This window comes from Pongo abelii, chromosome 3 (assembly GCF_028885655.2).
Source record: "Pongo abelii isolate AG06213 chromosome 3, NHGRI_mPonAbe1-v2.0_pri, whole genome shotgun sequence".
In the NCBI taxonomy this organism is placed as follows: Eukaryota; Metazoa; Chordata; class Mammalia; order Primates; family Hominidae; genus Pongo; species Pongo abelii.
The window spans coordinates 48,296,285-48,319,506 of NC_071988.2; the positions used below are offsets into that span (position 1 = coordinate 48,296,285).

General features: G+C 38.6%; 1 protein-coding gene across 11 annotated transcripts in view; it reads left to right on the forward strand.

Annotated features, from left to right (window-relative positions):
- The first annotated feature begins 1,290 nt into the window (after positions 1–1,290).
- The window catches only part of OCIAD1 (OCIA domain containing 1), a 30,600-nt gene continuing 8,668 nt past the window's right edge, over positions 1,291–23,222 (forward strand). The window contains exons 1-9 of one of the 11 annotated variants that reach the window (XM_054553199.2): positions 1,291–1,315; positions 3,261–3,323; positions 4,037–4,117; positions 4,693–4,777; positions 12,087–12,161; positions 13,237–13,290; positions 19,006–19,053; positions 20,566–20,701; positions 22,427–22,596. In XM_054553199.2, coding sequence (XP_054409174.1) covers positions 4,094–4,117; positions 4,693–4,777; positions 12,087–12,161; positions 13,237–13,290; positions 19,006–19,053; positions 20,566–20,701; positions 22,427–22,596 — 592 coding nt within the window. In that variant the 5' untranslated portion in view covers positions 1,291–1,315; positions 3,261–3,323; positions 4,037–4,093. 11 annotated transcript variants of the gene reach the window in all.

Here is a 23,222-nt window from a genome sequence, read left to right on the forward strand (position 1 = left end):
TTATTTTTGTTTTTTCTCTTATAAAAATGCATTCAACAAATTCATTTAAGAAATATTTGTTGGCTTCATATGATCATGTGCCAATCACTGATGCTAGGCAAATACGGCTCCTACTGTCATAGACCTTTTTAGTGAAGAGAGAGAGACAATACACAAACAAATCATTGTTTTAGACCATAACAAATACTATGAAAACAATAAGCAAGGTAACATGGAGAGTGACTGAGGTGCCATGTTAATTGTGTGGTCAAGGAATGCCTCTCTGATGTGGTGACATCAACTGAAGTCTGAGACAAGAAGCCATGTTGAACATTTGGAAGAACAGTGGTCTAGAAGAGGGAAGAGCAATTGCACAAGCCCTGGGCCCAGAAGTAACTTAGCATGTCCCAGGAACAAAATGAGTATTAGTTACTAATACTGATTATCTCAGGGATTTATTTGGTTCTATAAAGACTTACAAGCCAACGTCTCTGTCCTAAAGGAGCTCTGTAACACAGACAGACATAAATAAAAAAGATCACTATACAGTGCAAAAGTACACTGCAGTGACAGCAGTATGGACAAGCTAAGGAATAAGACGGAAGAGTGATTACTTCTTTGGGGTGTGTTTCAGGGAAGGCATCACAAAGGTGGTGATGTAAAAGCAGAATTTTGAAATATCGTTAGAATTGACCAAGCAGGGAGTAGAGTTGTGCTGGGGGAACAGTGCACAGAGAACACTGAGGGCAAAGACCTCCAGGCTGTTTCCTGTTAGTGAACATTGAAATAGAACAAAGTGACGCTCAAAAGGCACAGGCGCCAGGCCATGATGGGCCTTATATTCGGTGCATGACTGGAGCTATCAAGAGACTCCAAGGAAGGAAACACAGCGTTGGATTCGTTTTACGTGACTGTCTCCCTTAAGTATGTCTTCGGGAGAGTAAATGTTAAATGATAAAATGGCAAAGGGGCTCAGAAAGACATGAGAAACCTGAGAGGCTTTGAGGGGTGGACAAATGAGTAGGACTGGGATTTGCCCACTGTTTAGTCACTAATAACTTCCAGTACCTGGCAGTAATAAATACTTGAAAGAATGTATGACAATGACAATGAGTAAACGGTGATTGGCTGGGTGTGGCAGCACCATGTCTGATGAGCAGAAGTCATGAGCCCCCTCATTAATAGACACTGATGTGTTGTTTTAATTCTAACAACCCTATATGTAACTCCACTTTTCAGGTGAGAAAAACCGTAGCCTCAGAGACATCAGGGTACCCTGCCAGAGGTTTTAGAACTCGTTGGAAACTTGGATCAAGAGGGTGTGACAAATAACCAGGTATGCATGCTTAAAAATTACTTTCTACTACTTAGCCTACAGGCTCAAAGAATGAAATTATCTCATAAAAGAGATAATTTATAAAGTCACTCTCAAAAGAGGGACAATAGAGGGTTCCGGAACGTTCCCGCCAGCCGCCACGAGAAGACCGGAGAGCTGCGTCACAACAGTCCAAAGTCAAACCTACCCCCAACCCCAGTCCCCGCCATCCAGGGAAGGAGCGGGGCAGGGTTCTTGGTCCGCCGCTGTCGCCTGCGCAGTCGCAGTGCGGCTCGTGGCCGCAGCTGCCTGAAAGAGAAGGGCGGAGGGACGAGTATACGCATGCGTCTGTTCCTAGACTGCTGGATCTCGGATCCCGCAGTGAGGTCTGACGTCATTTCCTGCCGTAAGTATACTGTGCCTCCGGGTCGCGGTCATTTTGAGCCCCCTGTCTGGGTGACTTCTTGCGGCTGTTCTCCCCCTCCCCCTCCCTCTCCCCGCCGTACCTTTCACTTTTCTCCCTCCCTGCCCCCTCTCGAGTCCACCCTCCGGGCCTTCTGCCCCTGATCGCTTCGTTTTCCTTGCCGTCGCCTGCTGCTGTCGTCGGGAGGTGGGTGAGGTGACGCAGACAGCCCCGTTGTTGCCCTCCGCGTATCCCCTCACCACCTTCGCGGCCATCCACGACTTTCGCACCTTCCGCCATTTTCCTGCCTGTGAGGGTGGACAGATCGCGCTCGGGTCTGGGCCACCTGAGTGCCGGTGACTGCGGGAGGCGACGGAGTGCTTCTGGGGGTGTGAGCTGGGGAAGTTCGTGGTCATAGATGCGTGTGGGGTTGTTGCTCAGTCTGTAAGGGCAGGTGGGAGACGGACACTGGGTGGAAGATGGAGTGCGGGAATCAGCTGTTGTAGGCCGCTTAGGCTTTAATCCAGCGTTCTTTTGTGTAAAGAACTTAAAATGGTATTGTCTCAAGCGCCGTGTCAGCCCTGACAGTCTTACTGGTGTTTCTAGGAAGGATGCTGTTATAGGAATAAGAGGGTTTCATTTTTTCTCATAGGGTTGTAGGGTAAAAGTAGTTTATTCAGCAGGCTGCATCCGTCCATGAATTCAGCTGACCCTTTTCTCTAATTAAGGGGTTGGCATGTAGTAGGCCCGCATGGCTTATTGACTGAATGAATTATGGAAGGGCTCAGTTGCTATCCTCACTGTGTATGCCATTTCCTGTTTCCATGCAAATTGTTTTTAAAATGGGAATAATCATGATCCCACGTAAACATTCTGTAAAATAGTTACTTGATCTGTTGGTCTGAGTCCCAATATATGAGTTTTTAAAAAAAGAACCAAATAAAAAAATGTATATTCTTGGAATTTTATGCATTTTTTTCTTATATTCTTGGGGAGGAAGGAAATTTGGAGATACAGAATTTGCTGTTAGTTTTACATCACAGGGAGAAGGATATGACGTCTTTGTTATTCCATAATTTTGGAGTGCTCCTTTGTGGGAGAGGTTGAATGTTTCTGATGATTATTTCATTTTTTAATATGGAAGCTCAGAAATGACGAAATTTTTTTTCTCTTCTATTTTGGGGAATTATCCTAATCATTGGGCATAGATTCGAGAAACGACCAAAACATAGGATGTGAAAGAACCCACTTTCAGGAGGAAAAAATACGTCTGTTATTTTATTGATATCTTGATAGTAAAAAAAATTATCAACTTATAAAACGCATATGCTTTTTCAATTAAGGGACTTAACCTGAATAGTGAGTTCCAAATTAATCAGTAGGTCTGTTACTTTTTCATCTAGCTATTTATATGTGAAGTACTTAAGATACAGTAGTGTTTAGTAAATATTTGTTGATTGATTGCTGTGTAGACTAGTAGTTTTACTATATCATACGTCTTGATTTACTTTGACCTATCTAGTGATAGTTTCTAATACTTAATATGTAATGTTTTTGATACAGGAAAAATGAATGGGAGGGCTGATTTTCGAGAGCCGAATGCAGAGGTTCCAAGACCAATTCCCCGTAACTATCTATTAAGTATTTATACTTAGAAGCACTTCCTATGTAAAGGAAATTTCACTGCCTTGAGTAACAGTGGCAGCTGGGCTGGCTTCATGGGCATGTGCAGACAGCGCCCCATACTTGGTTTCATGTTCTAGTCTTGTTATCTTGAAATTCATAATCATTTGGACAAGCAATCCCACGTTTTTATTTTGCACTGGGCCCAGCACATTAGGTAGCCAGTCCTGACTAGCAGATAGTAGCATTAATTCTATTTGAAGTCAAAGTTTGTTAAAAGTGTATAAGTGGCCTGGCCTGGTGGCTCATGCCTGTAATCCCAGCACTTTGGGAGGCTGAGGTGGGTGGATCACCTGAGGTCAGGAGTTTGAGACTAGCCTGGTGAAACCCCGTATCTACTAAAATACAAAAAAATTAGCCTGGTGTGGTGATGGGTGCCTGTAATCCCAGCTACTTGGAAGGCTGAGGCAGGAGAATCGCTTGAACCTGGGAGGTGGAGGTTGCAGTGAGCCGAGATCGCGCCATTGCACTCCAGCCTGGGCAACAAGAGTGAAACACTGTCTCAAAAAAAAAAAAAAAAAAGTGCATAAGCCAGTTGTTTTATTATTTGAGTTTAAAAAATGGGTTCCTCTTGTTAATATTTAGGCTAAGATAATTTTTCAGACTTAGTTTTATTATGGATAATTTAATGTTTTCTGATTTTCCCTGGTAAAAAGACATAGGGCCTGATTACATTCCAACAGAGGAAGAAAGGAGAGTCTTCGCAGAATGCAATGATGAAAGCTTCTGGTTCAGATGTGAGTTCAATTTTCTAATTGATATAATTTGATCCAAAATTTGTACCTGAAATTTTGACCTGAATTTGAACCTGAAATTATAATAACTCCATATAGACCAAATTGGCAAACTTTTTGCATAATGTGGTTGTTGTTAAAAGAGATTAAGGAAATAAAGGAATTGCACACATTTTAAAGTAATTATTTCCAGATTTTTTTTTAATAAAACCATGAGATAATTTTGTTGATAATAGTAATAGTTAGCGTTTACTGTATGTACATAGATTATATAAAAACAACCCAATAAGGTTGATAACTATTATTACCCTCACTTTACAGGTGAAGGAATTGAGGTTTAGAGATGTTAAATGGCAACACTTAGTGTTACACAGGTGATAAATTACGATGTTTGGAGTTGAAACCAGGTCTGTCTGAAACAGATTTTACTCTTAATGCTTTTAACCATTATAGAATAACAGGTTAGTTCCCATTTTATCATTGTGAAATGTTATACTACCAGCTCTTGATTTCTGACTAGAGAAATATATATATTTGTGTATATATATATATATCAAGATTTTATTTTTTAAATACAGAGATTGTTGGAAGCAGTATGCACAATATACTCACTATTGAACGAAGAATTGGTATTGCTTTACTTGGAAACTGTAGTCCTTTCAGGTAAAAAGGAGGATGAATTTTTTTTTGTTTTTGTTTTTGTTTTTTTGAGATGGAGCTTCGCTCTTGTCTCCCAGGCTGGAGTACAATGGCGTGATCTCGGCTCACTGCAACTTCTGCCTCCTGGGTTCAAGCGATTCTCCTGCCTCAGCCTCCCGAGTAGCTGGGATTACAAGCATGTGCAACCACGCCCAGCAAATTTTTAGATTTCTAGTAGAGGCGGGATTTCACCATGCTGGCCAGGCTGGTCTTGGAACTCCTGACCTTAGGTGATCTGCCTTGGCCTCCCAAAGTGCTGGGATTATAGGCATAAGCCACCGCGCCCGGCAAATTTTTTTTAAAAAAAGGCAACTTGGCACAGTGCCTCATGGCTATAATTGCAGCACTTTGGGAGGCTGAGGCAGGAGGATTGCTTGAGCCCAGAAGTTCAAGACCAGCGTGGGCAACATAGAGGGGCCTTGTCTCTATCAAAAATGAAAGAAATTAGCTGGGTGTGGTGATACGTAGCTGTAATTGCAACCATTTGGGAGGCTGAGCCTGAGGCAGGAGGATCCCTTGAGCTGGGTAGATAGAGGCTGCTGCAGTAAGCTATGATCACATCACTGCATTCCAGCCTGGGTGACAGAGCCAAACCCTGTCTCAAAGAAAAGAAAAAAAGGGCAACTTAAGCCATAAGGAGGATGTATGTTTTCATCAGTCAGCCTGATATGTATGCTTAAAATGTGCAAGGTACCTGTTGGGAAGATAAGTTTTATGAAAGACAGACTTTGCCCTGAATTAGTTTTATTTTTTTGTTTGTTTGTTTTTGTTTTTGAGACGGAGTCTCACTCTCTTCCCCAGGCTGGAGTACAGTGGTGTGATTTCTGCTCACGTCAACATCCTTCTCCCGGGTTCAAGTGATTCTCCCGCCACAGCGTCCTGAGTACCTGGGACTACAGGCGTGCGCCACCATGCCCGGCTAATTTTTGTATTTTCAGTAGAGACCGGGTTTCACTATGTTGGCCAGGCTGATCTCGAACTCCTGACCTCAGTTGATTCACCTGCCTTGGCCTCCGAAAGTGCTGGGATTACAGGTGTGAGCCACCGCACCTGGCCCTGAAGTAGTTTTATATGTGGTGAGACAAAGCTAATACATGAAACACTTAGAGATTAAGTGTGTAATTGCAGAAGACTTTTTAAAGAGATAAATTAATTAGAATTGACTTACTGAAATTGAAAAATTTGAATAACTTTTGAAATTTTAAAACTCAAAATTTTCTCGAAATTTTACCAAATTTCAATTTGGTAAAAACTGAAGCCTCTTTCAATTTTACAGTTGTGTTTTTCTGTAACATAAGGTAGAACACCTGAGTTGGAAACAGACCTTTATTTGTTAAGCAAACAATACTTTAACAACTTTATAATAGTACTATAGGCCAGGTATGGTGGCTCACACCTGTAATCCCAGCACCTTGGTTTTGTTTTGTTTTTTATTTTTGTAGATACTAGGTTTTGCCATGTTGCCCAGGCTAATCTTGAACCCCTGAGTTCAAGCGATCTGCCTGCCTTGGCCTCCCCAAATGGTGGAATTTCAAGCATGAGCCACTGAACCTGGCCCCAGCACGTTGGGTGGCTGAGGCAGGAGGATCGCCTGAGACCAGGAGTTTGAGACCAGCCTTGGCAACATAGTGAGACCCTGTCCCTAACCCCCCAACAACAACAACAACAAAATTAATAGTTAATAAGTAGATAAGTGAAGAGGAAAGGTGGAGTAGCATTTGGATGAAAGGAGTAGTGAACAAAGGCAGAGTTTGCAATAACTTCATCTCTGCTAGAGCCATGAGCCTGAATTGATTGGAACAGAGGTCTTTCATTGAGGATAGAACATAAAACATAGTAATGAGTTAAAGATTTGATCCATTATATCGTTTAGGTTCTTGAGCAGAGGGGGGTGATATGTAAGGTTTTTTTAAGGAAGGTTAGTTAACAGTGTGCAAGATGGGTAGAAGGGTGAGAAGTCGTACTTGGTAAAATCTGTTTTGAGCTTTTGGCAGTAACTTAGGCATATATATGTAGTCATCTATGAGATATAGTTGATTATTGTGTCATTTGGACTGGAAAAGATGAGCTGGCAACGAAAGACTTTTTAAAGGACAAAAGGATTTTTTTAAAAGTTCGACTAAGGGGGAATGGAGGAATGGTAAGAGGGAGGTAATAGCTTTAAGATAACCAGCTTAGGAGACTCAATGATACCTCTGAATAAAAGGTTCAGTTAGAAGGAGTTCTTGTTTGAAGATGAGGTTAGTTCAGACATTTTGAGTTCATAGTGCAACATTCGATTGTGGAAGATTTCTAAGCAACTAGAGATAGAAACAAAAGTATACATTAAAAATTAGTTTATTGTGGAGTTGTGTTGGTGAATTCACCTATAAATTAAGTGTAGAGATAAAAGCATAAAACTGATAATAGTTTCTGCCCTGTGATTAATACTTAGGATTGATAGAATAAAGGATAAAGTTTGGATAGTACCCATGGATAAAGGAACAAGTGATAGTGAAAGAATCAACAAAGACCAAGAGCAGTTAGGAAGATATAGGAGCTCTGATAGAATCTTTGTCATTTTATCCACCAATATTCAGAGACTTGCAGGTATTTCAAGCTAGAAAGAACCTGAATAAGAATTAGGTGATGATGTCCATTTTAAATTTATGGTGACTATGCATCTAAAACAGTTATTCTCAACTGGAAGCAGAATAACTGGAACGAGTTGAGAATAATTGTTTTAGATGCATAGTCATCATAAAGTAAGGACTTCTATAAAATTTTCATGGCTCATGAGAATGGGAATAATTTCTTTCTTTTTTTTTGAGACGGAGTCTCGCTCTATCGCCCAGGCTGGAGTACGGTGGTGCAATCTTGGCTCACTGCAAGCTCCGCCTCCTGGGTTCATACCATTCTCCTGCCTCAGCCTCCCGAGTAGCTGGGATTACAGGCGCCTGCCACCACGCCCGGCTAATTTTTTTGTATTTTTACTAGAGATGGGGTTTCACTGTGTTAACCAGGATGGTCTCCATCTCCGGACCTCGTGATCCACCTGCCTCGGCCTCCCAAAGTGCTGGGATTACAGACGTGAGCCACTGTTTTTTTGTTGTTGTTTTTCTTTTTTCGGTTTTCTTTTTTTTGTGACTGGGTTTCACTCTTGTTGTCCAGGCTGGAATGCAATGGCACAGTCTTGGCTCACTGCAACCCCTGCCTCCTGGGTTCAAGCAATTCTCCTGCCTCAGCTTCCCGAGTAGCTGGGCGTATAGGCGCCTGCCACCATGCTCAGCTAATTTTTGTATTTTTAGTAGAGAAGGGGTTTCACCATGTTGGCCAGGCTGGTCTCAAGCTCCTGACCTTGTGATCTGCCCACCTCGGCCTCACAAAGTTCTGGGATTACAAGCATGAGCCACACTGCCGGGCCAGAATGGGAAGAATTTCTTAGAGAACTTGGCTGTATACTCTAGCAACAGTTTTTTTTTTTTTTTTTTTTTTTTTAAATCTTTGAAGATTATATAGAGTAGATAGGATAAAATGATCTATTTTCAAGTCTTGATGACACAGGATTAAGAAAAAGACAAGTGTGATAGAGGGGATTTGGGATCATTGTAGTGTTGGGCTAACGGTTAAATAGATGCTAAGGTGTCCAGATTTATTTCTGGCTGATAAACGTATGCTGTTGCAGGTGTTTAACATTCTAAATAGCTGTGACAGGGTTATGCCAAAAGTACATTAAAGGGTAGTGAACAGTGTCAGGATGCCCATGTATACCAGACTCTTAATAGTGGGACATGTGGTATATGAACAGTACAAAGCTAAGTGATTTCTGTGCATCAAAACAGATAAATCACAGGTTGAAAAGACAAAAAGCGGCTGGGCTTCGTGGCTCACACCTGTAATCCCAGCACTTTGGGAGGCTGAGGCGGGCAGATCACCTGAGGTCAGGAGTTTGAGACCAGCCTGACCTATATGGTGAAACCCCGTCTCTACTAAAAATACAAAAATTGGCTGGACATGGTGGCAGGCGCCTGTAATTCCAGCTACTCGGGAAGCTGAGACAGGAGAATCGCTTGAACCCGGGAGGCAGAGGTTGCAGCGAGCCAAGATCGTGCCACTGCACTCCAGCCTGGGCGACAGAGCGAGACTCCATCTCAAAAAAAAAAGACAAAAAGTATGTAATAAGGACAGGCTGAAAGACAGCTTGTTAATTTTATACCATATCTACATTACTGAGAAATTACAGCAGCCAAAAAATTACTGTATTAATAGGTGGCATTTGACTCTTAAAACAGATAACCAAGGTGTTGCATATTATAGCATCAAACATTGAAATGTAGAAGCTTGGTTGTAACCAGATGATAGGAAGTTCAACGTATAATTATCAGAAGGATGATAATCATACGTAGGAAATTTTGTACTTTAACATTTGTACTTTCGAATTAGTCTATGCTGTATGTGACATTTATGTAAACAAATAATGGCATCTGTGTTACTTTGGAGAGTATCACCTTGTGACTTGATTAGAAAAAGGTGATAAAAGCATTTACGAATTTATAAAAAAGCACTTACTAAGGTAATTTTTTATACATTTTTTAGGTCTGTTAAATATACTTATCCTGTTTTAAAATTAGACTTGTTGATCTAGGGACCATTCTCTTTCCTTAAGATAACTTTGTTTCTATACTGACCTACATTCCATTAATCTGAAATATAACTATGAAGGCATCTTATTTCTAGGTGCTTAAAATCGTGACCCTATGCACTGACCTAAAATCACTATGTCTGTGCCCAAACACACAGCCAGTGAAGACCCTGTGCATATAGGGTCAGTTTATTGCATATTCATGTTAAAATAGTGCTCAACCTCCAGAATTACTAAAAAGATGTATCAATTCATATTTGTTTCAGCTGGAGTCTATGAATAATATTTCATATATGTGTACTACTAGTTTTCAAATGATACAGTATAAGAGTGATAAGAGTATGGGCCAGGCATGGTGGCTCACACCTGTAATCCCAGCATTTTGAGAGGCCGAGGTGGGCGGATCACTTGAGGTCAGGAGTTCAAGACCAGCCTGGCTAACATGGTGAAACCCTGTCTCTACTAAAAATACAAAAATTAGCCAGGTGTGGTAGCACATGCCTGTAGTCCCAGCTTCTTGGGAGGCTGAGGCAGGAGAATGGCTTGAACTCGGGAGGCAGAGGTTGCATTGAGCCAAGATTGTGACATTGCACTGCAGCCTGGGTGACAAAGCGAGACTTCATCTCAAAAAAAAAAAAAGAGTATGGACTCTGAGGCCTGATTGGCTGGATTCAAATCCCAGTTCCACACACAGTAGCTGTGAGATTTTGGACAAGTTCCTGAGGTCTGTGCTATAGTTTCCTTATCTATAAAATGAGGATAACTGCCTAGCTCATGAAATTATTATAGGGATTAATGCAATTTAATTAAGTGTTGGCTATCTTTATTAAATAGCTATTAATGTTATTGTGATTAATGAAATAAAAATTTTTATTGACTACAGTTAGGAATATAGAGTAGCTTTTTGTTACTGTGAGGGGAGAAGAGTTCAAAGAATTGTAGGGATTCTTGTATATATTGAATATAGTTTGGGACTGTGGTAATAATGTGCACTAGGTTGTGGTCAGCAGTATTACTGATTTGCCTATAGAAACAGATTATTTAACAAAATAGATATTACATACTGTAGTGGAAAAGGCCACTGACTAGGGAGTCAGGAGACTTGGGTTCTGATCTCAGCATTACCACAAACTAACCAGCTGTGTTGCTTTGAGCAAATGACTTGTCTTTTCTGGATGTCAATGTACTCAGATTGGAATGAGGACTAGATAATCTCTGAAGCCTCTTTCAGTCTTACCATTGTCTTTTTCTGTGACATAAAGTAGAATACCTGAGTTGGAATGAGACCTTAGGTCTAATCCGTTATTCCTTTATAGCATGAGAAGAAGCTATGCAAAGACATTGTGGTGAATGGCAGAACTAGTACTAGAATCTCCTCGAACAGACTATTACTCTGCATTAAATGGGGAAAGCATTATCCATTGTAGAAATGGCCAACTAACTCATTGCCTTTTATTCTTATATGATTCTTCAGTGCTTCATGTTGCAATCCTTGAGTCAAGCTGGAGAAAAATGATTGCAAATTGTACTGGTGCTGTAATTAAAAGGGATTTGTCCTTTGCAAAACCTTAAATGATAATACATGAAGGCATTCTAACCAGCCAACATTAAAGAAACCATATTTCCAGCAAAGGTAAAATCTGTTAGTAAGTAGGATAGCATGAATTCAGACCTTAGCATTTGTGCAGTTTGTGTCTGATGGCAAAGTTAATGCCCTATTCCAAAGTGATGGATTTTAATCATGAAATCTCTAATAATTCAAATGTCTTAATTACTTTGGTTCTTAAATTGTCCATATATGGTTTAGACCAGAGTTGAACAAACTAGCCCATGGACCAAATCTGTTTTTGTATGCATGAGCTAATAATTGTTTTTACATTTTTAAATAGTTAAGAGGCTGGGTGCAGTGGCTCATGCCTGTAATCCCAGCACTTTGGGAGACCGAGGTGGGCTGATTACTTGAACCCAGGAGATCGAGACCAGCCTGGGCAACATGGCGAAACCTCATCTCTACAAAAAAAAACAAACAAGAAAAAAGACAAAAAATTAGCCGGGCGTGGCGGTGCATGCCTGTAGTCCCAGCAACCTGGGAGGCTGAAGCAGGAGGATCATCTGAGCTGGCAGGTTGAGGCTGCAGTGAGATGAGATTGTACCACTGCATTCCAGCCCTGGTGATAGAGTGAGACCCTGTCTAAAAAAATAAAATAAGATAAAATGGTTAAGAAATCAAAGGAAAAGAATATTTCATTACGTGTGAAATTACATGAAATTCATATTTTTGCATCTAAAAATAAAGTTTTGTTGGAACACAGCTATGTTCATGTGTTTTTGGATTGTCTTTCGGTGCTTTTGCTTTAAAACGGCAATTAAGTAACTGGGACAGAGATTGGCCCACAAAACCCAAAATATTTACCATCTGGCTCTTCATAGAACGCGTTTGCCAACCTCAGGTCTGGAACAGCACTGTCCAGTGTGGCAGCCAGTAGCCACATGTAGCGATTTAACTTTAAAATAACTTGCAGTGAAAGGATATAAAGCAAAATCATAAAAGGAAAGGGAGCATGGGGTGAAGTCCAGCGGAAACCAGGTCCCAAGAGTTCTCTTCCCAGGGAGTGTAAATTTCTCCAACAGCTAGTCTAACAATGTATGAAGTTTTATCTTACCAGGGGAACTCATTGGAGACTCAGTGCCCACAGGCTGGTCACTTATTCACCCTCTGCCTAACAGGTACCAAAATTCCAGACTCCTAGAATGAAAGCAGGTGTTTGGCATGAACTGTATTTGTACAGACAGTTTGGGCACAGTCAGCCAATTACGCTTATCAGTGGGGGGAACTGTTTACCAGTCAAGTGCCAAGACCAAATTGATCACAGGGTTGGTCACTCAAAGACCAACTTCCATTATCATAAAAAATTCTGTTAGATGGTGCTGGTGTAAAGAACTGTGATTCATAGCTGTTTTTAAGTTATAACCCCCTTTGAGATTGAGTTTTGGATTTTTCACTCTCGGTTTTAGGCATGTATATATATAGATGTAATATTTTCATATAGTTTAAGGAGTTCACTAGTTTAGAAGAAAGAACATTAGTGTTTAAAATATGTGCTTTTTAATTTTTGCCCCAGCCACCATATGATTACGGTCAAATATATTTTGTATTTTGGTTTAGACAGTATAATACCGAGCTTAAAAGCTTGAGGTCTGGTATCAGACAGATTTTATTAGAATCTGTAACCAACCATTCAACTAGTTGTTTGGCCTTGAGCAAATTACTTAACATCTCTAAGCTTCAGTTTCCTTATCTTTAAAAGGGTGGTAATAACACTATCTACCTTATAGAAATATGATAAAAAGTATAATAAATGAGATAATGCACATAAGGCACTTAGCATGATGCACAGAATTTAGTCATTACTCAGTAGTGGTTCTTATTTGTAACTTGTTTCTTACCTCTCCCTCATTAACTTTTTCCCCTGCTCTTACTTCAGAAGTAATTTTGAGTCACTTTTACTGTGTTGTCTTAGTTGATGCTGTTGATGAACAGCTGGCTATTTGGAACCTAAGCCTAGATAGTTCATGAATTATATTGTTTAATATTTTGTGATGTTTTCTTAAATTTAAAATGCTCCTTTAATTTTTCCACTATGTATACAGTACAGCTTTTAAAAATGGAACAGTCTTTTTTAAAGGTCTTAGTTTTGCAATATAATTCCTAGATGGTTTTACTGATATTCATTTATCTAATGAACTTTAGACAAAATCTTTTACTTTTGTTGATGTTAACAAGGTCTTTTTCTTCCTATAGCTGTGCCTTTGGCTGCAACAAGTATGTTGATTACTCAAGGATTAATTAGTAAAGGTAAATATTTAAAATTTGAATTTATTTAGCATTTTGGATACCATGTTTGTTTTGTGGTATTTTCCAGATCTTTAGAAAAAGTAAAGATAACAATGTATCATATTAAACACCATGTAGAAATTCATTGATGAATTTAAACGTTTTATCTCTGTGGACCCACTGGCTCAAATATCATTACTTGAGAATTTCTCCTGCACTAATAGCATCATTAACAACCTGCAAGAGCAAGAAAGTAACTAAACACCAGTATTAGCAGGGCAAACCTGGTCTAGGTGGGCCAATAGCAACATTATTGCCTAGGAGCTTGTTAGAATGCACATCCATGGGGACCAGGAGTCTGTGTTTTAACAAACTCCAAGTGATTCTTATATAATGATTTAAAGATCAGTAGCTCTCTAAACCAGCTTTGTCTGATCACCTGGGGCAGATGAGTGGCGGTGAGTTAGCATTATTTAAAAAATTAGCATCTCAGGGGTCTGGCAGGTGATCTATTTTTAACAAGCCACCGAGGAGACTTTTTTGTCCTAAAGTCTATTGGCTCAAATAGTACACTAGTGGAATTGAGTTTAGATTGAGTATTAAATGTCTTGAGTCCTGCATTTAAAATGTAGTGGAGTAAGCAGTAGAGTTGCTTATTTCCTTTACTTCATGAACTCTCTCTCTGGTAATGGGAAGGTGTCCCAGAAAAGGATGGTGACCTTAGGATGGCCTGGAGGCCTACTGTTTTAATTAACTGGCTCCTTCAAAAATGTGACTTAATGATTGGAAGATTTAGCCTTTTCACATTAGGATATGATGTATGGTACTTAGTTTTGACACAATTAGTTGATAAAAGTAGTTTTGGAGGCAAATGAGAGGATTTTTTGGGTAAAAATTTATTTAAGGAACTTCTGAAGAACTTCATTACAATACAGTACCATGACAAAAATCTTAAACATAGAAGCAAGTCAAGACGTATGCACTTATATGTCCTTAAGACTAAGCTGTTTTATAGACTGAGATTGGTTCTGTATTGTGAAACAACAACAACAACAACAAAAAAAAACAAAAACCCACTTGAATTACATTCTTTGTAGGAAAAACTGGCACAGGGATGAAATTACAGTGTTTATTATTGTTCTGCTTCTTTTATCTATTTTAATCCAGTGTGTCATTTAATAGTGATTGGAGCTAGGTATGCAGAAGGTTACACAAAATAATTTAATAGCTGCTAGTAGTTCACTGGAGGAAACAAATGGATGTGAACATACGTTGAAGCAAATAGAAAATTTAATTACATACTTAATAAGCTACTAAATTGTATAGTAGAGACTCTAAGAGTTGTAGGTGTTTAAAGAAGAAAGATCTTTGTAGGGCTGTTGTAATCAAGAAAAGTTTCTTGAAAGAAGTGGATTTTGAAGGATGGGCAGGATTTAGATTAAATGAGAAGAAAGAACATACCAGGAAGGAGGGACCTGATGATCAAGACAAATAGGCATGACTATTGGGAGAGGCAATCAGGACTGAACTGAAGAGACAAAATCATGCAGGGAGGAGTGAAAACTCCATTAAATAGCTGAAGTAGAGCCAGGAGAAATTATAATTTGGATTAGGTTATGAAGAGGGGAAAGTTTTTTAGAGATTTTGGGTTTAGGTGCAGTTGAAGACTTTGGGCTACTTGAGGGTATGGTAGAAGTGATATTGGGAGGCCGAGTCGGGTGCATCACAAGGTTAGGAAATCGAGACCATCCTGGCCAACATGATGAAACCCCATCTCTATTAAAAATACAAAAAAATTAGCTGGGCATGGTCGTGTGTGCCTGTAGTCCCAGCTACTCAGGAGGCTGAGGCAGGAGAATCGCTTGAACCCAGGAGGTGGAGGCTGCGGTGAGCCGAGATGGCACCACTGCACTCCAGCCTGGGCAACAGAGTGAGACTCTGTCTCAAAAAAAAAGGTAAAAATTGAGAGAGACTTTAAGAAAAGAATTCGGAATCCACCAAGACACTTTGCATTTAATCAAAATCCCTAACATTTTGTGAGTGGTCCTTTTGTGTCTGTGTGGATTGGTTCCAGGACCCTCCAGAGGATACCAAAATCCACAAAAGCTTAAGTCTCTGATATAAAATGGCCTACTACAGTTTACATGCATATCTGCCTGTATACTTTAAATCATCTCTAGATTACTTATAATACCTAAGACTATGTAAACACTATGTAAACAGTTGTTATACTGTATTGTTTAGGGAATAATGGCAAGATACAAGTCTGTACATGTTTAGTATAGATGCAGTTTTTTTTTCCTGAATATTTCCTATCCGCAGTTGGTTGCAGAACGCGTGCATATGGAGGGCTGCCTGTATCCCCTTTCATCCACAGTGTGTCATACTCCACGTGGTCTTAGATGTTCCCTCTGTTTCTTCCTGATCTACCAAAACCATTTAAACATGCTCAGGTCTCCTCTAACGTGAGAACATTAAAAAGAAAAAAAATCCTCCCTCATTTGTTTTTCCAGCTACTCCCAAATGCCTCATATGTGAAGCCAGAGCCAGACTTCATGAATGAGCCCTTCACTTTTTACTTCGTTTGACCCATTGCAGTCAGTGTGAGACTATCCATATATTCTACCATTTATTGGAACTTTTCAAAAGTTCAAAAACAAACTTTTCAAAAACAACCTGTTTGTTGCTTAAATATGATGGACAGTTTTTGTTCTTGACCAACGTTACATAACTTTAACCAGTTTTTCTTGAAATAGTCTATTCTCTTGGCTTCCATGATGGCATATTCCTAAGATTTTTCTCCTACCTCAGGCGATTCCTCTGTTTCATGTTTTTTGAGTGTCTGATATGTACTATACATTGTTATATAGCACTAAACAACAAAAATTCATTACCTCTTGTTGCTTACATTCTTGTATGGGTTTTTTTTGTCTAGTTGTTTTGGAAATGGTGTTACTATATTCTGGATATAATATATAATATGGATGGCCCTTCTATAGGCTCCTCAAACAACTCACCATTTTCCACAAAACCAATTCCTCCTTTCCCGTCATGACTGAGTGGCGTTAGTACTATCCAGGAAACTGGGACATTATCCTTCACATCTATCCCTTATCTGCCTTGTCCAGTTAATGTCTTTTAGCTCTTAAATGTCTTTATTAACTATCTACCTCCATCTGTACTGCCAGTATAATTAACGCAACCATATGTCACAAAGAGTATTGCGTTAACCTTCAACAAATCTGTTTGCTTCCATTCTTGCTACTTCTCCTTAGGAAAATAAGCTATTTCTAGCACCTGACAGAGGACATACATAGTGCACATAGTACTCAAATATTTGAGGGGATGGATAGCAACCATGACACTATTATCTTTGTCTTAACTCTCTCTCTAGATTGTAAATTCCATGAGAGTAAAGAGTGTGTCCTGTTTCCTGTTAATATCCAGTATTTAGTGCCTTTATGTTGTAAGTGGTCTATAACTAGTTGGTGACAGTATGAAGGAACAACTTTTTAATGTAAAAATAGAGATGTTCTCACCATCTTCCTTTTTCTGTTGTCATCCCGGTTGGTATAAATGAAGGAACTGAGGCTAAAGGCACAGATTAGTTGTCTGTTTTTGTACTTTAATTACATGAAATCATACACTGAAATATTCTTTTATGTAAGTTCTTTCAACATGGTGAGATTTATCCAGTAGCATGCTGGAACTAGTTTGTACTGGCTCCTGAGAATTGGTTGTTAAATTTTCAGGAACTTTGGCAAGCTAGTTTTTAAAGTGTTGGTAGTTGGCTGGGTACGGTGGCTCATGCCAGTAATCCCAGCACTTTGGGAGGCCGAGGCAGGCAGATCATGAGGTCAGGTGATTGAGACCATCCTGGCCAACATGGTGAAACCCTGTCTCTACTAAAAATACAAAAAATTAGCTGGGCGTGGTGGTGTGCAACTGTAGTCCCAGCTACTTGGGAGGCTGAGGCAGGAGAATCGCTTGAACCCAGGAGGCGAAGGTTGCAGTGAGCTGAGATGGCGCCACTGCACTCCAGCCTGGCGACAGAGCAAGACTCGTCTCAAAAAAAAAAAAAAAAAAAAAGAAAGAAAAGAATTGGTAGCTTTACATCATGGAAACTGACAAACATTAAAATTAGAGCTTTTTATAGGGAATGCTGGTTTACCAGCACATCATTGCACTTAACCACATTGTTGCATGTAGTTGCCCTATAGTTTTCCTGTGTGTGAATATACCAGTTTATCTATCTGAACTGTGCATTGATAATTGGTAGTTTTCAATTTTCACTGTTACAATTAGTTTTGCTAAGAATATGGTGCCTTTTGATAGACATTTTGCTGGGTCATAGATTTTGTATATATTTATTTAGCTTTAGTAGATATTACCAAACTATTTAGACCAATGTATACTCCTACATTCTCACCAACACTAGCTATTTTTATGTCTTTTATGTTTTAGCCATTGTGGTAAATGAACACTAATATTGATTGCATTGTGGCTTGAATTTATGTTTCCCTGTAACCAATGAAGTTGAAGACCTTTTGTTTATACTTCATTTCAGCATATCTTTTTCTGTGAAGTATCTGTTTAAGTCTGTTAACCATTTTTCCATTGTATTGTCTTTTTTCCTATTGGTTTTGTGAGACTTCTCTGTATACTTTGGAAATGAGTCTTTTGTCAGATATAGATATGGTGATTATTTTTTCCCCACTCTGTTTAACTGTAGTTTTCAGTGTTAATAGAGTCCAATTTATCAGGTTTCTTCTTTCTAATAGGTGCTTTTTGTTGACTCTTTAAGATTTTCGTCTACTCTAAGGACACAAAGATGGTCTCATGCTTTCTTCTGTAAAATTTTTTTTTTTAAATCTTTCATATTTAAATTTTTAAGCCATCTGGATTATTGTTCAATGTAGGATCAAGGTACATTTTCCCCTGTTAATGGATATTGATTGACCCAGCACTATATTCGAAAAGACTATACTGCAGTGTTGTCTTTGTCATAAATCAAGTGTGCAGGTGTGGATCTGTTTCTGGACTCTTAGTTTTGGTTAGTTTACCTATTCTTGTACTTAATACCAGACTGTCTTAATTACTACAGCTTTATCATGTAGATTTTGCTATCTGGTGGTAGTCAGTTCTATAATATGATTCTTCAGTGTTGCCTTGGCCCTTTGTGTTCCACGTGACTCTTAGAATAAGCTTTTCAATTTTTGTAAAACTTTGATTTTAATTGGGATTGCATTGTATTTATAGGTGAAGTTATGGAGAATTGCCATCTTTAGAATATTGGGTCTTTCAATTATCAGTAAGTTTTATAACTTTCAGTGTAGAGATCTTTCATATCTTTCATTAGATTTGTTCCTGGGTTTTGAGCGTTTTTTTTTTTTGGTGGTATAATTAATTCTGTCTTCTAAAAAATGTGTGTTTTTTTGTTTGTTGTTGGTATAAACAGTTTTTCATACACACACACACACACACACGTATTTGGTCTATTGACCTTACATCAAGTGATCTTTCTAAATTTACCTGTTCTAATACTTTGTAGAGTCTTTTGGATTTTCGTCATATTTCTCTTGATACTGAATTCATTTGGTTTTCCCTGTTAAACAGTCTAGGGTTCTGTAGGATCATGGAAGGAGCTAATGTTGTAAGATTATATTTAAAGATAGCCTTTACTGGTTTTTCTTTCTCTAACAGTGTTACTCAGAAATACTTAACTCTTTTCTTTAGGAATACTTTCAAGTCATCCCAAATATGGTTCCATCCCTAAACTTATATGTAAGTATGAACAACATTGTAGTTTTCATAGCTTTTTAAAACTTAGGTAAAATTATTTTTATCAAATGTTTTATCATGTCTTACTCATATTAGTTATGTGGTTACATGCTCTGATAAATCAGTCTGTTAAAACATTTCATTAAGTGGATTACTTGGATATTTTATTGTTAGCATAAAAAATCATCAGTTGAAATAGGCATTTTTTTGTGTCTTTATAATGTAATAGAACTATTAATTTAAAATTATTTTGTGAGGATAAAGTATTTGAAAATAAATTTTTGGTCTGTCTGTGGGGAAAGAAAGTTGTGCGGATATTCTGATTAATCAAAATAAAGTGTATTTAAAATTAAGCTTAATTTTTAAAAGAATCTCTCTAATTTGTATTTTAAAATGTAAATAAGCATAACTTATTTACACATTGCAATATAGTTAATAGAAAAAGAAGCTACATTGCCCATCAGTGATAGACTGGATTAGGAAAATGTGGCACATACACACCATGGAATACTATGCAGCCATAAAAAAGGATGAGTTCATGTCCTCTGTAGGGACACGGATGAAGCTGGAAACAATCATTCTCAGCAAACTGTCACAAGGACAGAAAACCAAACACCGCATGTTCTCACTCATAGGTGGGAACTGAACAATGAGAACACGTGGACACAGGAAGGGGAACATCACATACCGGGGCCTGTTGTGGGGTGAGGGGAGTGGGGAGGCATAGCATTAGGAGATATACCTAATGTAAATGACAAGTTAATGGGTGCAGCACACCAACATGGCACATGTATACATATGTAACAAACCTGCACATTATGCACATGTACCCTAGAACTTAAAGTATTATAAAAAATAAATAAATAAATAAATAAATAAATAAATAAATAAATGAAAAAGAAGCTACATTGCTCTTCAAAAGAAGTACCTGAGGCTTTTCGTGAGTCTTTCAGGTTAGCCTTTCTTTTGTATTCGAAACTCATGTGATGGAGTAAGTGCCACGTTTAGGTTATGGTTCGTAATTTATTACTTTAAGGGATTTGTTGCACCTAATTTTATTTTAAAACAATCTTGTGAAAATGGCTGTGCATATGATATTCTGTTTTATAGGAAAATAATGGCCTAAATCCTTGTGATCTAGTTCTGTTTATTTAGAACTAGAAATAAATAAATGTTTTGATGCTTTTATTCCTTATCCATTCCTCTTCCCATTATACCTTTACTAAATCTTTCCTGTATATATTATAAAGTAATTAGTATACTATAATTGATTTATTTATAGCAACTTTATTTTGGCGCACTTTTTTTTGGAAACTGAATTATATCCATAGACTCTGTCTATGAACTCTGATCTGATTTAATTTTGATTTCTTCTACCATTATTTCAGGAAATCTCAGTCTTTCTAAACCAAAGACTTATTTAGAATCACACTTTAAAACAAATTTTTCTTTTAGAAAATACTTTTGTCTGAAAGGCACATTCAGTTACACTTTTTGTTTGATTTTACAAATAAGTTGCTTGTATCATGGGATACTTTGCTGGAAAACTTTCTTATGTGAAAACTTGCCAAGAGAAATTCAAGAAACTTGAAAATTCCCCCCTTGGAGAAGCTTTACGATCAGGACAAGCACGACGATCTTCACCACCTGGGTAGGCCAGATTCTGATCTTTACTTAAGATTTTTAATTTTTAAGAAACAACTAGATGTTGCTATAACTCATGGCTCAAAAACATTGCCTGAAGGACCACTGGATACTTGCCATTTGCTGTAGGCTAAAAATAATTTGCTTCAAAAATTGGAGCAAGACTTGCCACCATTTATTTATTTATGAATGAATGAATGAATGATGGGGCCTCCCTCTGTTGCGCAGGCTGGAGTACAATGGCATGATCCTAGCTCACTGCAGCCTCGAACTCCTGGGTTCACAAGGCCCTGCTGCCTCAAGATCCCTGAGTAGCTAGGAATACAGGCGTCAGCCACTGCACCCAACTAATTAAAAAATATTTTTTTTTTATGGAGATGGGGGTCTCACTATGTTGCCCAGGCTGGTGTTGAACTAGTGGGCTCAATCGATCCTCCTGCTTCGGCTTCCCAAATTGTTGAGATTACAGGTGTGAGCCACTGTGCCTGGTTCTTCATTTTTGTTTTGTTTTGTTTTGAGACAGAGTTTCACTCTGGCTCCCAGGCTGGGAGTACAGTGGCGTGATCTTGGCTCACTGCAACCTCTGCCTCCTGGGCTCAAGTGATCCTCCTCCCTCAGCCTCTGGAGTAGCTGAGACCACAGGTGTACACCACCATGCCTAGCTAATTTTTTGTGTTTTTTTGAAGAGAAAGGGTTTTACTGTGTTTACCAGGCTGGTCTCAAACTCCTGAGCTCAAGCGGTCTGCCCCATTTGGCCTCCCAAAGTGCTGGGATTACCGGCGTGAGCCACTGCATCTGGCCTTCATTGTTTTAAATATTGAGTTGTGTCCTATTGGGAGTACATGTTCTAGAATAAAGGATTTTATCTTGATTCAATTTGGCAAACACCTTTGGTTACTATAGTTTGGACTTTTCTTTTGAATTCCCAAATCTTATCAATCTCATCTCTTAACAGATTTCAGCTTTTCATTTTAATGCTTCTTAAACAGATAGGCAAGCAATGTAATTCCCATGAGAGAGAATTTGTATCTGCTTTAGCAAATTAGTGTTCATATAGATTCTTAGCTGTGATATTACCTTCTCAATTGACATGGGAAACGGGCATGGTTATTGAAATTAGACCTGATTTAAAGTGCTTTTTCTTTCCAAGAACTTTCAAACATATTAAAATTATCTTGAAAGGCTGGGTATACATTTCCTATTTTTCTATACTGACAGTGACTGCTTTTAAGATGTATAAGTGGGTCAGGACTTTTTAAAAGTGTTTTGTTGGCAGAAAGAAACAGACCTCATTTTACTGTTTATAAATAACTGTGTTAAAAATTATTTCGAGGCCAGATGCGGTGGCTCATGCCAGTAATCCCAGCACTTTGGGAAGCCGAGGCAGGAGGGTTGCTTGAGCCCAGTAGTTTGAGACCAGCCAGGGCACTATAGTGAGACCTCATCTCTACAAAAAACCAAGTGGTGGTGCATGCCTGTAGTCCCAGCTACTTGGGAAGCTGAGGGATAGGAGGATTGCTTGAGCCTAGGAGGTGGAGATTGCAATAAGCCAAGACTGTGCCACTGCACTGTAGCCTGGGTGACAGAGCAAGATCCTGTCTTAAAAAAATAAAAAAAATTATATGTATATATAATTTTGGAAATAAGATATATGAAAGAAGTTATTTTAACACTTCTTTAAGATATAGGCAATGACTCATATTTCTTACTACAATATGATTTTCATTTACAGGCATTATTATCAGAAGTCAAAATATGACTCAAATGTGAGTGGTCAATCATCTTTTGTGACATCCCCAGCAGCAGACAACATAGAAATGCTTCCTCATTATGAGCCAATTCCATTCAGTTCTTCTATGAATGAATCTGCTCCCACTGGTATTACTGATCATATTGTCCAAGGTAGAAACTTCTCTTGAAATGAATTTCAACATTTTATGGTCCAACGTATGTATAAACTTTATTTGATGACCTTTTCTGCTGGATATCACCTGTGTGTTCTACCATCAATCATCAACCTAAACTCAGCATGTTTGTTCATTTGTTTCTTCATTCATTCAACTTTTCTTGAGGACCAGTAGGTGTCAAGGACTCTGCTAGACGTGGAAGAAGATAAATAACACTTGGTTCTTGTCCCTGAAAAACTCTCAGTCTGTTAGAAGATATAGAAATACAAGGATAAATTACTAGTATGTCCTGGTAATTGAAAATACTAAGGCAAGCTTAGTGGAATAGTGAAGAACAAATGATAAATCGTGTCTCAGGAAGTAGAGGCTCCAGGAAAGGTATAAAAAGGTTACATTTGATAGGCTGGGTTTTAAAGGCTTTCAGCTTCCTTGTCTGTAATACAAGAAAAAACTGTTGTCAAGTGAGAAAATCCATGTGAAAATGCTTTGTGAAGTGTGTAAATACTAGCTTTGAAGATCACACATGTAAGTGCAACAACATCAATTTTGTATTAAGGCTTGGATTTGAATCATGATTGACATTTGCTAGCTATGTGACCTTGTAATACTACTACTACATTA